Genomic DNA, 13,026 nt, shown 5'->3' with positions numbered 1-13,026 from the left:
GGTACAGGCAGTATTAGTGGGTACGTGCTGTGCTCCTGTGCTTGTTTGCTCAGTTGTGACTGAGCAAGGTGGATGTGGGGGCCTTAAAGCTGTTCAGAATTTAGATTTAGATGGGAAGTGGGTTTCAGCTGGCAAAGCCTCTTCTGCAGAGACAGACAAGCCTCAGTGCTGAATGGGGGAAAACTTTACTAAAATAATAAGCTCTACACATAAATGCATTCAAAAAGGGCCCATGTTATAACAAGTGCTCCATCTGCCAAGACTTTTCTGTAAGAGAAAATCCAGTTCTGCTACAAGGAAAGCTTTACCACTCTCTCAAACCACACTGCTCTAAGAAGTCCATGTTTTTAGTGGAAGACACAGGTGAGATCTGAACCCAGTCTGCACCGAGGGGCAGCTTTCCTGAGAAGTTCACAGGGGAGGTTTTCAGGGTGTTTTTTCCATTGCCCTCGCCCCATTGCATTTTGATGGGATAATTCCTGCCAGCATTTGTGTTCCTCAGCTGCTGTGAGATCTGCTGAGCACAGGCTGATCCCAGGCTGTTGGGAACAGAGCTCCTGGCCCTGTGCCATTTCCAACCCGCACCTTTCCTTTGCTAAGGGAACATCCTCCCACCAGAGTCTGGATCAGTGACTCCCTGAGAATTCAGCCTGGAGCCACCTGAGATACCACACGAGAAACTGCTCTGGAGTGACAGAGGAGAGCTTCATCCAACATCTCAAACAGGCAGAACCAGCTTTCTGGGCTCTGAGATCCAAGTTCTACTGCAGAGGTTACTCAGATCCAGTATTTTCCTCTGGTTTTCTGCTGTTCTCCCCTAAACTCTGAGGTTCCTTAGGCCAGGAATAGCAAGGCAGCAATTGTGTGACACAAGTCGTGCCAGCGCTGCTCTGGAACAGGTTGCACACAGACACTTCAGCTGTTCACTCGCTCACAACCCTCAGCTTTCACCTAAGCTGCAAGCTCCAAAAGAACCCCCAAACCAACATTTTAGGATAACTGGAAATTGAGTTCTGTTGTACCACGTCACAGAAGTGTCCCATTATTCAACTCTTTGCTCAGGACATGGCTGGAAAGGTCACCCTGTGGCACAGAACTCCTGATAATTCAGTGTATCATTACAGAATAAAGAGTAAAAAAAAAAAAGCCAAGCACAACTGCTGACAGTTTTCCATTGGGTTTTGGAATGGATTTAGTGCTCTGCTGCTTTCCAAGCTTTGGTTTCCAGTGGCTAAGGAGTGGAGCTGAGCTCTAAACCATCCAGCACAAAGCAGTTAATGAGGTCTTTGCCAAAGGCTTAGGAAGAACATTCAGCACCAGTTCTGTAAAATGAACTTGGGAGGGGAGGGCAAACTTGACTGGATCTCACACATCCCAGCAGGAGATAACCAGGAAACACAATAAAATCTAGCAATTCTTTAGTAATTCTGTGAAACTCCCCTGGAGAGGAACAAAGGTAAAGAGCCTTTAAACTGGCAAGAGCTGGATTTGGGGTTGGCTCTTCCATGCCACAGCACCAAGGGCACAGTGGAGAAGGAACGTGTCCTTTGAGACTCTGCCAGGCCCCTGTGATTCACACCTCCCAAATCATCCAGCACTTGACCCTGAGTAAATGCCATGCACAGAAAACAGGGGAAGAACGCTCATTTTGGATCATGGATAAGACAAACCCAAGCCAAGGTGGCTGCAGGGACACACAAGTGAAAATACCAACGTGCACAGGTTTTACCATGGAGAGCTGTCACAGTGCTGAGCTCAGCTGCTGCATCTCCAGCAGGACCTGTGTGAATAAACATTTCCAGTGCAAACCCTGCCTCGGGAGTGAGGCTGGCTGAGGGTTGAGTCATCCAGCACTGGATTTCAAGGTACAAGTAACACAGGAGAACAAACAGGATTTGTAGAGACAGAGGATGAGGGGGAGCAGGGTCAGCTCAAGCCTGGTTTTGAAGTTTTGGTATTTTTGCAGCTGTTGAAGCAGCTTTTCTTTGTTGTCACTACTGGAGCTGTGCAGGTGTGAGACTACAGGTGCAGGGGAATTCAGGATTTCAGGAGCTCTGCCTCGCTGTCATTAATTTGGGAAGGCAGGAGGAAGTTAAGCACATCATGTTCACAGCATGTGAAACAAAGCAAAGGCTGCTGGGCCCCTCCATTCAATTCACACTTATTACCATATAGATTGTTCCTCAACTTAATCAGGGTCCCACTGGCACAGCTGATGAACGGGTCAGGGTGGTTACGGATTCTCCTTGGGAAGTGACTTGGGGGGCAAGAGAGCTCTGTGTACCTGCTAAAGCCGATTTGGGTAGAGCAGCAGCCTGGCCATCCCAAGGTGCTGGGATTTGAGCTGGGACTTCTGTGCCAGGCGTTCCCAGCACACCCAGAATGGGCCACAGCAGAAATGTTACCCGTGAGGAGCAGCAGGAAGGAGGTAACAGTAATTACCAGTTTAGATTTTTGGCCCAGATGATTTCTAAGCAGCAAGCTCCTTTTAAATGATTGTTTACAGCAGTTATTTACTCTGATTAAAAAAAGGTTATTTTGGCCTGTCATGTTCCTGTTCAATGCAAGCACAATTGACCCTGGGACAAGGTCTGTAGGTGCAGTCGTGGTTTTAGGTGGCCATAAGGAATGTCAGCCCCATCAGCCACACATCCCTGGAAGTGTTTTGGGAAGAAAGAAGTGAAATACAGCAGCAGGGGCATTGCTGGTGACAGCTTGAGTGTGTGCAGTTTTATTTCCAGCTCAAGAATCTACAGAGCTTGGCCCAGTATCAGGAAAGTGGAACCCAGTGTAAGCTAAGGATCACTTTCCAGCTGGCAGATCCACAGCCTTTGGTGGCCCTAGGAGTGCAGAGCCAAAAGGCCACCATCCCAGGCTGCAGAACAGCCTTGCTAATGGCCTTGGACTTCTAAGACAGCCAAAAGGAGAGGTTCTTTTCATTTATTTTCAGTTTAGGAAGACTAAACCAGAACTCCAAGTCTGGTGCTACAGTTTATCAATGATAATAGTAATAACAATCATCAACATCATAAAAAAATAATAGGGTAGAAATGCTTCCAGTCTTGAGAAGATCCTGCACCTGCATAAAATGCTGACAACTCAAGGGAAGCTCAGGGTGGGATGAGCTGCAGGAAAACACAGCATTGCTGTATTTCTGCTCTGTACAATGCAGAAGACTTTGCTCAGGGGGAAAGCTGAATGTACGTGACAGCACTGTGTGCTGAGTCAGTGCACGTACAACAGCTGCCAGTTTTCATCCTTGCAGAGCAGTCAGGATGGCTTTTCCCACCAGAGAACACCACTGACAGCAGCCTGACAGCGTTATTGCAACAGATCACTCCACCCTGAGTGACACAGACTCTCCTCCCTCCATTCAGGTGCGAAGACTGACCTGGAACAACCTCCCCCAAGCTCTAGTGAGGCACAGGCTTGCCCAGACATGCTGATTGCACTTAACCCACTTCTACTGAAAAGTGTCTTAAGAGCTGTGCACACACACTCCAGGTTCCTGAAGTGGCCAGACACAAAACCATGCTGGTGCTCTGCAATTCTTAGTGTGTGACTATGAACAGGTAAAAAAAGAGAAGCAAAGTATTTAACAAGGACACATGGTTCTGCTTTTTTAATTCCAAAGGCCAGAGCAAAGAAACTATCAGTGACCTAGTCAGAAAAATCCCAACAGCAAACCCTAAAAAGGCCTCCTCACTTCAGTCTTACCTGGGAAACGCTGTTGCAGCTTTTGAGCTTCCAGAGGGGCCTTCCCTAATATATTAACCTTTCCTAATAGAGGCCAGGGAGACCGAAGAACTTGGCACAACCATTCTCAACCAACCAGAAAGGAGTCCCAGCACTCAAGAGCTTTTCTGTAACACACCAACTGTTAGCAGAGTATTTAGCGTACAGCAAACACAGGGAATGGTTTGGGGGTTCCCTGGCAGGGAAACAGAGCTGTCCCCCAAACAGAAACCCTGATTATCTTCACTCCTACTTCCCAAAAAACTAAGCACAGGCTGCTGGGGCTCAGTTGAACACCTTTAGTCACAGATATCCAGAATCACCTGTGCAGCCTGGGGTAGGTTCAGTCTGTGTCACATTTTGGGACCATGGCTCCCTCTGGGGCTGGGCACACGGAGAGGTGATTGCACCAGGCAGTAATTCCATCCTCACCCCAAGCAAGGTTTGCAGTGTGCTGGGAGGAGATAACCCACAAGCCTTTTATTTTGAATTTACCAGAGGCAAGGCAGGGCCAGGCACTGCTATGCTCTCCCTGGGATCCAGGGGCAGGAAATTCTCCTGCTGCTGCACTTTCCAGCACCACCAGAAAAGATCCTTTCTGAGCTAAGAACAGCAAACTTTGCCAGCCAGGGATTTTGGTCTTTGTGTCCCTCCCCCTTAAGACAAAGCCAGTTTTCACATTAAATACTAAAACATCTGCACCTGCACGTGAAGCGCTCGAGTCACTGCCGAGTGACTGGAATGTAGCCAACAGTTTATACCTGGAATTATTCTTTGGCTCTTTTTCAGTTATACCCCGAAAACACACCACACCCTGGTTCTGTTCCTATACCACCACTGCTTCAAATCCCAATCCACGGGTCTCAGACACCGTGCAGTGTTGGAGAAGAAGGAGGGTCCTGCTTTCCTACTGAGGGTACACTTCGGAATAGAGCAGTCCCTCGGCTGAAATGGCATCCCCGAGTCCCACGGTCCGGACGGGATCCTTGCACACCAGCACGGGGGTGAAGTGGAAGGAGATGCCTTCCCTGTGCCAGTGCACCACGGGCTCGTCTGGATTGAGGGAGATTTTGGACGGTGCCTCTGTGTGGGAGGTGACAAACTCCAGAGGAGCTTTGAGGAAGACCTTGCTGGTGTCGATGGTGTCGGTGGCACAGGCCTGGGTGCCGGCAGCCCTGGCCCCGGCCGCCACCGCTGCCGCCTGGTTGCCCCAGTGCCCGTCCACGGTGACCAGGATGTGGTAGGCCAGGGTGTGGAAGTGGATCCGCGTCAGGTCCGAGGCGCGCTCCGCTGTCTTGCCGTGCTCCTTCAGGATCCAGAAGAGGATGTCACTGACCACCCCCACGTCGGGAATGCCGCTCCAGGAGGCCAGGGAGGCGTGGGGACCAGAGGCAGACTGGGTGAGGAACAGCAGCTCCTGCTCGTTCAGCCCGATGGAGTTCACCAGGGGAAAGACCTGCTAACAGAAACAGGGAACAGCGGGTTTGCCCTCAGGGGCAGAGTCAGACCTGGGATTCCCCCCAGGCTGTGGTTTTTGCAGCACCCTGCTGCTGGCTCAGCAGAAGCAGCACCCAGTTTCCCAGTCGCTGCACTTCCGCAAGTTGGCAAGAATTACTTAGCCAAGAAAACATTCCATTTGATGCAATTAATTTTCCAGACACACACTTTGACAGTAAAGAGTAACAACACATCAACTCCACCTAAAACATAACACTGAGATCAGAGCCACGTCACGCTAAACAAGGAACCACCAGGAAAGAAATTCTGCAAAGAAACCGAGGGATTTTTAAAATGATAAACTCAGCTCAAATTCAATCCTCAATTTATCTCTGAATGTATGGTCCAAATGTTGAGTTTTGGTTTCTGTATTCATGCACTAGTGTGTACACCGTGATACTGAAGCCAATCAAAAGAGCACATCCTTTCATTTTCCTTACCTGATGCATAATGTTGCTCATAAAATCCTGATCAGTCATACTGGCCAGCTCCAGGTGTATGGGAATGTCTGTTGGGATATCAGAGATGGAGGCCACAGCCTACAGGAAAATGGAAAAAACAACTCTAGAATATGTATTTATTAAGGAACAGAAGGAGAAAAAGGGTTTGGACTCAAGATACACATCCTTTAATCTTCCTGTGTGTGGATATAAACAATTTCAATGGGATGACCTGTGTGTGTACTACTAAGGAGAGGAAATAAAGCAACTTCTAGTTTGCAGAATCCCAGGGCAGGAAAACTGTATCTAACCTTAATCTCCTCCCAGCTCAGCACCTTCTAATGGATTAATTCCAAAAACCTCACAAACCTGAAGCAGCTGCAGAAGAGCTGATCCTAGAACAGGAAAAAGGCCAGTGCCTCACGGTAGGACAAGCCCTCAGCTGTAGAACAGGTGGTACAAGACAGATGCTGCTTAAGGAATGCAGGTGTTGATTACAACCTGGATCACCTCAGTATCCAGGATAGAAACAGTGTGGTTTAGCTGCTAGACAAGCCCAGTAACCAGATCAACACCCTCCAGCCAGGCAACCAGCCCTTCTTTTCCCTGGACAGGCCACTGAATCTAAGAAAAACCAGTGTTACAGAATTAGACTTCGGCCATGCCTGCAGCTCCCACTCTGCTTTTGGCATTGAATACTGAGATCCGTGGGAGCTCTAAGGCACAGCCTTCCTGCTCCTTCAAACCTGGGAAAACAAGGCCTTGCCACGAAACACTTGGAGTGGAAATGAAGGAGATTCAGGGATTCAGTATCTCACCTCCATGAGTCGTCTCTGTCGCATCTCCTTGCTCTGCCCTTCCATCATGTGGAGTCCTGAAAGCACCACCAGGTCTGGCTGGAATTCATCCAGGCTGGACACAAACACTTCCAGCATGTTCAGGGCGCCGTTGGACAGGTCGTGGGAGAAGATGAAGCGGTTGGCAGCGGGTGCCCTCACTCGGCCCCACTGCTCACCTGGGGTGGAGCAAACAGGACCAAGTGTGTGTGAAGTGGTTTATTCCTGGGCAAGATCACAAATTCAATGGGCTCCATCAGCGGCAAGAAAAGCCCTGAAGTTGTTTGAGCCATTACATGAAGGTTACCCCGAGTTTCATCAGCACGTGGTTAAATCTGTGTTTTCAGGGAGCATTTTAGTGTTTATGGAGCTTCAGAATGACACCCCTCAGGCTGTGCACCAATCTTAGAGATGTTCAGGGGCTCCACTGAACACTCAGCCTTTGGCAAGGTACCTGCTTGATATTCCAAGATAAGATGGAATTCATCTCTTTCCTGCATGGATTCTGGCGGCACAACCACATTGTCATCGAGCAGTTCGTGGAGTTTGGGACCAACTGGGCCACAAAGGAGGATCTAGAAAACAAGGAAAAACAAACAAGGTTTCTCTTGCCATGTCCCTTGCCAAAATTTAAGCATCACAACTGATGCTTGAATTAGACAACTGATTTTAAAAAGTTAATAATTCAATTTTTAAAAATCAGCTTGGAAGTCCAACCATATGTCCCACCAGCAGAACCTAAGAAGTAACTGCCAGATCCCCAAAACCTACACAGAAGTGACATGAGACAAGTAAAGTAAAGAAGACAAGCAAAGGGCATGAAATGTTTGGAACATGTGTGTACCTTCAGGTCTGGATTTGTCGCGAGCTTCTGCCCGATGAGAGCAGCATTTCCTCCCACGTAAAGCTGTAAAACAAACAGAGCAGGGTGTGGGCATCCCCTGGCTTTGGGACCTTTAAACACATTTTAGTCCTCAGCACAGGCTGGAGATTTTGGCTTTTTAAAACAGGGTTCAGCAGTACCCAAGTTACTAAAGGTTATTGGGGCTGAAGGCAAAACGATTTTACAATTCTCTGTGAGGTCTCAACAAGTTGAGCATTCTTTATTTTTAATCTAAATATTCACCTTCAGGTAGCGGCCCTGTAAAAATCAATTCATTCATAACAGTGACAGCGCTGTAAAAACCAACTCATTCAGCACATAAACAGCCCTTACTCCTGAGCAACCTCTCTGTGGCTAAAGCCCTGTGGGTTTTCAGCAAGGCTGACAAGGAGTCATTTAAATACTGCAGCAATTCTTCCTCCAGTTTGAGGTCGAGATGAAACCTGCTGCCTGTGCCCACATAAAGTGGAAGGAACTGGGGAAGTTGCTTCAGTAAAAAAGGTCAAACTTTCCAGTAAAACTCTGATTTGAGCTTGAAAAGCAGTGAGTATGGATTGTCCTGAGGGTCAAAGGTGCTCAGAGGAGGCCACAGAGATGCTCCAAGGGCTGCTCTGGAGCCAGGCTGGGAGAGCTGGGGGTGCTCTGCTGGAGAGGAGAAGGCTCCAGGGAGAGCTCAGAGCCCCCTCCAGGGCCTAAAGGGGCTCCAGGGAGAGCTGGAGAGGGACTGGGGACAAGGGATGGAGGGACAGGACACAGGGAATGGCTTCCCACTGCCAGAGGGCAGGGCTGGATGGGATACTGGGAAGGAATTGTTCCCTGGGAGGGTGGGGAGGCCCTGGCACAGGGTGCCCAGAGCAGCTGTGGCTGCCCCTGGATCCCTGGCAGTGCCCAAGGCCAGGTTGGACAGGGCTTGGAGCAGCCTGGGACAGTGGAAGGTGTCCCTGCCCTGGCAGGGGGTGGCACTGGGTGGGCTTTAAGGACCCTTCCAACCCAAACCACCCCGGCTTCTCTCACAGAAAACATACATACAGCTGAAAATCAGGAGATTCCTCACTCCCAGCCTCATCCCAGGGTGTTGGAGGCTCTTCCACACCCTCAGCCCCATCTGGCTCCCAAGAGGCATCTCTGACATTTCAGTTTGGGAATGTCAGCAGGGGAGAGACCATTTCAACCCCTCCCATTTGCAGCAGGGGCAGAATCCCACGGAAAACCATGAACGCAACTCAAGCTACACCACAAGTTTCTTCCTAAACGGTTTTGTCTCTAGAGGGAGAGTGGAAGCCAGCAGTGCTCAGGGAGTAAGGAGGAGGAGTGCCAAGGCTCCGCTGCGGGTGCAGACCCACCTGTGCCGCAGGGTGCTCCGAGGCTGTCCGTGCGATGGCCTGGAACGCCTCGGCGTCGCTGAAGAAGCGCTCGGCAGCCGCCCCTCTCTCCATGAAGTGGGCAAAAACCTCCCTCAGGTCCTGCCCGGAGCTCAGGACCGCATGGTTCTTCCCTTCGCCGGGCTCCAGGCCCAGGGCTTCCAGCAGCTTCACCCCGGACAGAACCACATCCACGCAGGCGTTGACGCTGGGAGAGAGAAGGAAAAGGCCTCCTGGGAAAAGCAGACAGACCTCAGGGCACCTGGGAGTGCAGTGAGGTCACACCCCTGACTGTGCAGGGGGAGAACAACCAACCAAAGGGAAAAAGGGCACAGGCATTTCCTGAAATTCTCTCCTAAAGCTTTCTCCATTTGACTAGCTGTTATCGTGCCCAGAGAGGGATTTCTAACTTCCTGCTGAATGAAAACAAGGAAAGCTGCGTGATCCAAAGGTGGTTGAGTATGTTTCAATACAGGTCCTACTTAATTTCCTGCCTTGGGCTCACTTGAAAAGACCACGCACAGTAACAGTAGCATTTTAAATTCCTAGAAGCTTTTAAAAATTTATGTATTTTGGGTTTCAAATGTGCATGTGATTCAAAACTGTTAAAAGCAAAACTGAAAGTGTTTAAGTCAGCTAGATCAACCTCTGGAGTTTCAACTATTCCTAATAATACCCAAAGCCACACATAACTCCCCACACCGGCTGGTTCTGTTTACGAGAAGACAAGAGAGCAATCTGTCTCAGCAAGTTGAAGTATTTGAAAATGGCAGTTTCTGAAGGACCGTCCCAAACTTACAGAAACAGCATGCAGTGGGAACAGGAGAAAAATCCTGTGATAGTAAGGGAGGGAGAAGAACCATTTCAGCAGATCCAGGCTTTACTGAAAGTCTAACTTCCAGTGCCCATTTCTCATTGATTTAATCACAGTCTAATTCAGACTAGAGGACAGGAAAGTTTCTAGCTGGAACCAGAACCCCGGGAAGACAATTTATAAACATTTGCCCTTGTCTCACTCCATGGTTTCAGAGAGATAACAATATACAGCAAATACTTCCTGAGATTACACCAGCAATTATTTAAGCATCTTCTGGAGCTGCTGTCAAGTTCCATTTCTTCTCCTCTGCCCCACATGTCCCTGACAGGGATCCAAACCATCCATGAAACTCGTGCAGGATCCCTGACTTTCTCCACATCTCCCCCCACGACACTCCAAGGGCCAGTTCCTGCTCCCTGTCAGTGTGGAGTGCTCAGCACTCAGCACTCCCTTGGCAGTGACCTCTCAGGACTCAGATTTGGGCTGCAACACGGCAAAGCTGCATCAAACGAAATGAAGGACATGAAAAACCCTGAGGCTTTCCACTCCACGAGGTAACCAGCCCAGAAATCCTCTGGATGTGCATCACCTCCTGCACCGAGGACAGAGAAATTTCCTCGCATGGCAGAGAAAAGAAACCACAAGCTCAAGCAGCATTTTAGCCCCAATTTTATGTTTTAATGAATCATTACAGATCCAAGGGGATGAAACTAAGTCACATTCCTCTGCTAACACAGAGCTACACAGCCATGGAAGTGGATAACTCCTTCCAACACCCAAAGGCTGAATCCTCTAGTCAAAGGCAAGTAATCCTGCCATGTCCATATATTTAAAAGAAAGTGAGTCAAGCACTAAATTAACATCTGGATTGATGGTCAGACTTAAACCCAGCATTTAAGATCAATGTTACATTCCTGAACTTTCCCCTTGGTCTCTTCCCACTTTAAAAAGAGACAGTGGCTTGAATTTCCCTGTGCTCAACATCCACTGCCTTCCCTCTCCCTTCCCTCCACACCTCTCTCCAGCTCTGCCTGGACTCAGTTACCTCTTCCCAAAGGTGAAGGCTTTGCTCCCTTCTCCACTTTATAAACTTGTCTCTGGTACCTATTTATTGCCAGCCTGTGCTGGATGGACCAGCAGCTCCAACTGACCCCAACCCCAACCCTCAGATGCTGCACATGAATTTGTTTTAAAGACAAGCAAGCTGGGAATAATGTCTCTGGAGAAGGGCTGTCAATAGGGCCTGAGCCCAGCTTAAATCCCCACCACAGGAGTGTTCTGGATCATCGATTGCCTCGGCCAATGTCCAGCTCAGACCGAGCAGCGCTAAGGGAGGTGCTGCACTCACGTCTGGCTCTTTTCATGGAATCACGGCATGGTCTGGGTTGGAAGGGACCTCCAAGATCATCTGGCTCCATCCCCTATCACAGGCAGGGACACCTTCCACTATCCCAGGGTGCTCCAAGCCCCGTCCAACCTAGCCTTGGGTGCTGCCAGGGATCCAGGGGCAATCACAGCTGCTCTGGGCACCCTGTGCCAGGGCCTCCCCACCCTCCCAGGTAACAATTCCTTCCCAATATCTCACCTAATCTTGCCCTCTGGCAGTGGGAAGCCATTCCCCCTTGCCCTGTCCCTCCATTCCCTGGCCCAAGTCCCTCTCCAGCTCTCCTGGAGCCCCCCTTGGCCCTGCAAGGGGCTCTGAGGTCTCCCTGGAGCCTTCTCCTCTCCAGGTGAGCACCCCCAGCTCTCCCAGCCCTTGGAGTATCTCCGTGGTCTCCTCTGGATTCGCTGCAGCAGCTCCACGTCCTTCTGATGTCGGGACCCCATGGCTAGAGGCAGCTCTGCAGGTGGGGCCTCACCCGGGCGGGGCGGACACATCCCAGGTACATGGCTACGCACGCCGGGCCGCAGCACATCCGTACCCGCACATTCCACACCCACGCACGTGGACACCGGGACGCGCATCCCGGCCCAGGCGCGCTCCCCGCCCCGCCGCCAGGGGCGCTCCCCGCGCGCTCCCGCACCTACCCGACGGCGACGCGCGCCCAGCCGCGCGCGGGGCGGACAATGGCCGCCTGCCAGGCCGCCACCGTGCGCGCCTCCAGCGAGCGGGCGCGGCGCAGCGTCCCCAGCAGCGAGGCCGAGAGCTGCCGCAGGGCCGCGGGGGGCAGCTCGGGGCCCAGCACGCACAGGTAGCCCAGGGCCAGGGCCAGCAGGCCCACGAACACCGACCGCTGCCACATCGCGCCGGACGCGCTCCGCTCCTCCTCCTCCTCCTCCTCCCCCGCCGCCGCGGCTGAGGCGGGGCGCCGCCGGCGGGGGCCTCCTTACGCCGCCTCCGTAGCGCCCCGCCCCCGCTGGTTGCCGGACGGCGTAAACCGCTTCGGGAATCGCGGCGCGCCGCGCCTCCTGCACAACCTGCGTGCGGCCCGGCCGTGCGGTTGCGCCACTTGCGTAACTCGGTACGGGAACAGCGCTCCCCCTGCCCAACTTGCGTGCGGCCCGGCCACACCGCTGCGTCACCTGCGTAACTCGGTACGAGAATGGCGCTCCTTCTGCGCAATCTGCGTGCGGCCCAGCGGTGCGGCTGCGCCACTTGCGTAACTCGGTACGAGAATACCGTAGCGGCGCGGGGCGGTGCGTCGTGAGGGGAGATGGCGGGGCAGCGGTTCCCTCACGGCACCGCCGGGCCGAGGCCTCCGGGAACGGGCCGGGCCGAGGCAGCCGGCCCCTCGGGCAGCGGGGAGCCGGGGCGAGGAGCCCGCGGTGAGGAGCCCGCGGTGTGCACTGCCGTGGTGCCGGGGCCTTCAGTAGCGCTAAGCTGATGTCCGGCTGGGCATCGTGTCTGCACCCTCCATGTACGTAGTACTGCTGCTCCATGCCCTCCTCGGGGTTGTTTCTTTGTTTCGCAACACCCGTGTGGGTCTGTGTTGTGTTTCCACTCTGCCCCAACAGGACAGTACCTGCGGTCCCACAGCTCCTCTGCCCTGCCTCACACCAAAGTTTCTCTAAAGGCTCACGTCCAGCAATGCAGTCACTGTCCGAAGCTAGTAACCAGCCCTAGTAGGGTTGGTTATTCTTTCTTTTTGGTGGAAAAGTTCCTGGTCTCGCCGTGTTCCGTGCCATTCCCAGGGTGAGGTGTCCTCATCAGACCTGCCCGCAGCCCTGAGGCCGCGCGTGCTGGGAGCAGGGCTGGGACCGCCTTTGCTGCCCGGTGCATCCATCACAGAGGGGCTGCAGTGAGCAAGGGAGGTTTTCCTTTTTAATGAAAGGGAGTTTTTCTGGGCTTCTTTAGAAATCACAGCAACGTTCACTCAGAGACTTCTGACAAAATTTGCAAGAGTTTGACAACTATGTGCCACAGCGCGTTGGCTGAGGCAGCCGATAATTTTCTTACTCAGTTCTGTGTTTTGAGTGATTGTCATCTCCTCAGACTCTGACAAAGTAAGCAGTAAAG

General features: G+C 51.8%; 1 protein-coding gene and 1 long non-coding RNA gene across 4 annotated transcripts in view; one reads left to right on the top strand and one right to left on the bottom strand.

Annotated features, from left to right (window-relative positions):
• Positions 1-2,924: 2,924 nt before the first annotated feature.
• On the bottom strand, positions 2,925-11,904 carry ADPGK (ADP dependent glucokinase). Of its 3 annotated transcripts, none has more exons than XM_032122824.1 (7): positions 11,598-11,904; positions 8,735-8,960; positions 7,353-7,415; positions 6,963-7,083; positions 6,491-6,687; positions 5,673-5,771; positions 2,925-5,194 (listed from the first exon to the last, which is right to left on the bottom strand). In XM_032122824.1, the coding sequence occupies exons 1-7, from the start codon at positions 11,810-11,812 to the stop codon at positions 4,643-4,645; spliced, it is 1,473 nt and encodes a 490-aa protein (XP_031978715.1). In that variant the 5' UTR covers positions 11,813-11,904; the 3' UTR covers positions 2,925-4,642. The 3 variants fall into 3 exon arrangements, with proteins under 3 accessions (XP_031978715.1, XP_031978718.1, XP_031978719.1); XM_032122827.1 differs by having other exon boundaries at positions 2,925-5,191; positions 11,598-11,896; XM_032122828.1 differs by lacking the exon at positions 11,598-11,904 and having other exon boundaries at positions 8,735-11,020.
• The window catches only part of LOC116450376, a 104,636-nt gene continuing 103,514 nt past the window's right edge, over positions 11,905-13,026 (top strand). The window contains exon 1 of the long non-coding RNA XR_004242775.1: positions 11,905-12,427. This is a non-coding gene — a long non-coding RNA (uncharacterized LOC116450376). The remainder of the gene's footprint in view (positions 12,428-13,026) is intronic.

The sequence above is a fragment of the Corvus moneduloides genome, chromosome 13 (genome assembly GCF_009650955.1).
Source record: "Corvus moneduloides isolate bCorMon1 chromosome 13, bCorMon1.pri, whole genome shotgun sequence".
NCBI lineage: Eukaryota > Metazoa > Chordata > Aves > Passeriformes > Corvidae > Corvus > Corvus moneduloides.
Note: the sequence above shows the minus strand (reverse complement) of the source record. Positions and strands in the feature narration are given on the sequence as shown.

What these genes read in the sequence shown, in the direction of transcription:
- ADPGK (XM_032122824.1), bottom strand. Translation starts at nt 11,812, where the DNA reads ATGTGGCAGCGGTCGGTGTTCGTGGGCCTGCTGGCCCTGGCCCTGGGC. An exon ending in TGGGCGCGCGTCGCCGTCGG is followed by an intron (nt 8,961 to 11,597) that starts GTAGGTGCGGGA and finishes TCTCTCTCCCAG; the next exon opens with CGTCAACGCCTGCGTGGATG. An exon ending in TGAGCAACATTATGCATCAG is followed by an intron (nt 5,195 to 5,672) that starts GTAAGGAAAATG and finishes TGTTTCTGTTAG; the next exon opens with CAGGTCTTTCCCCTGGTGAA.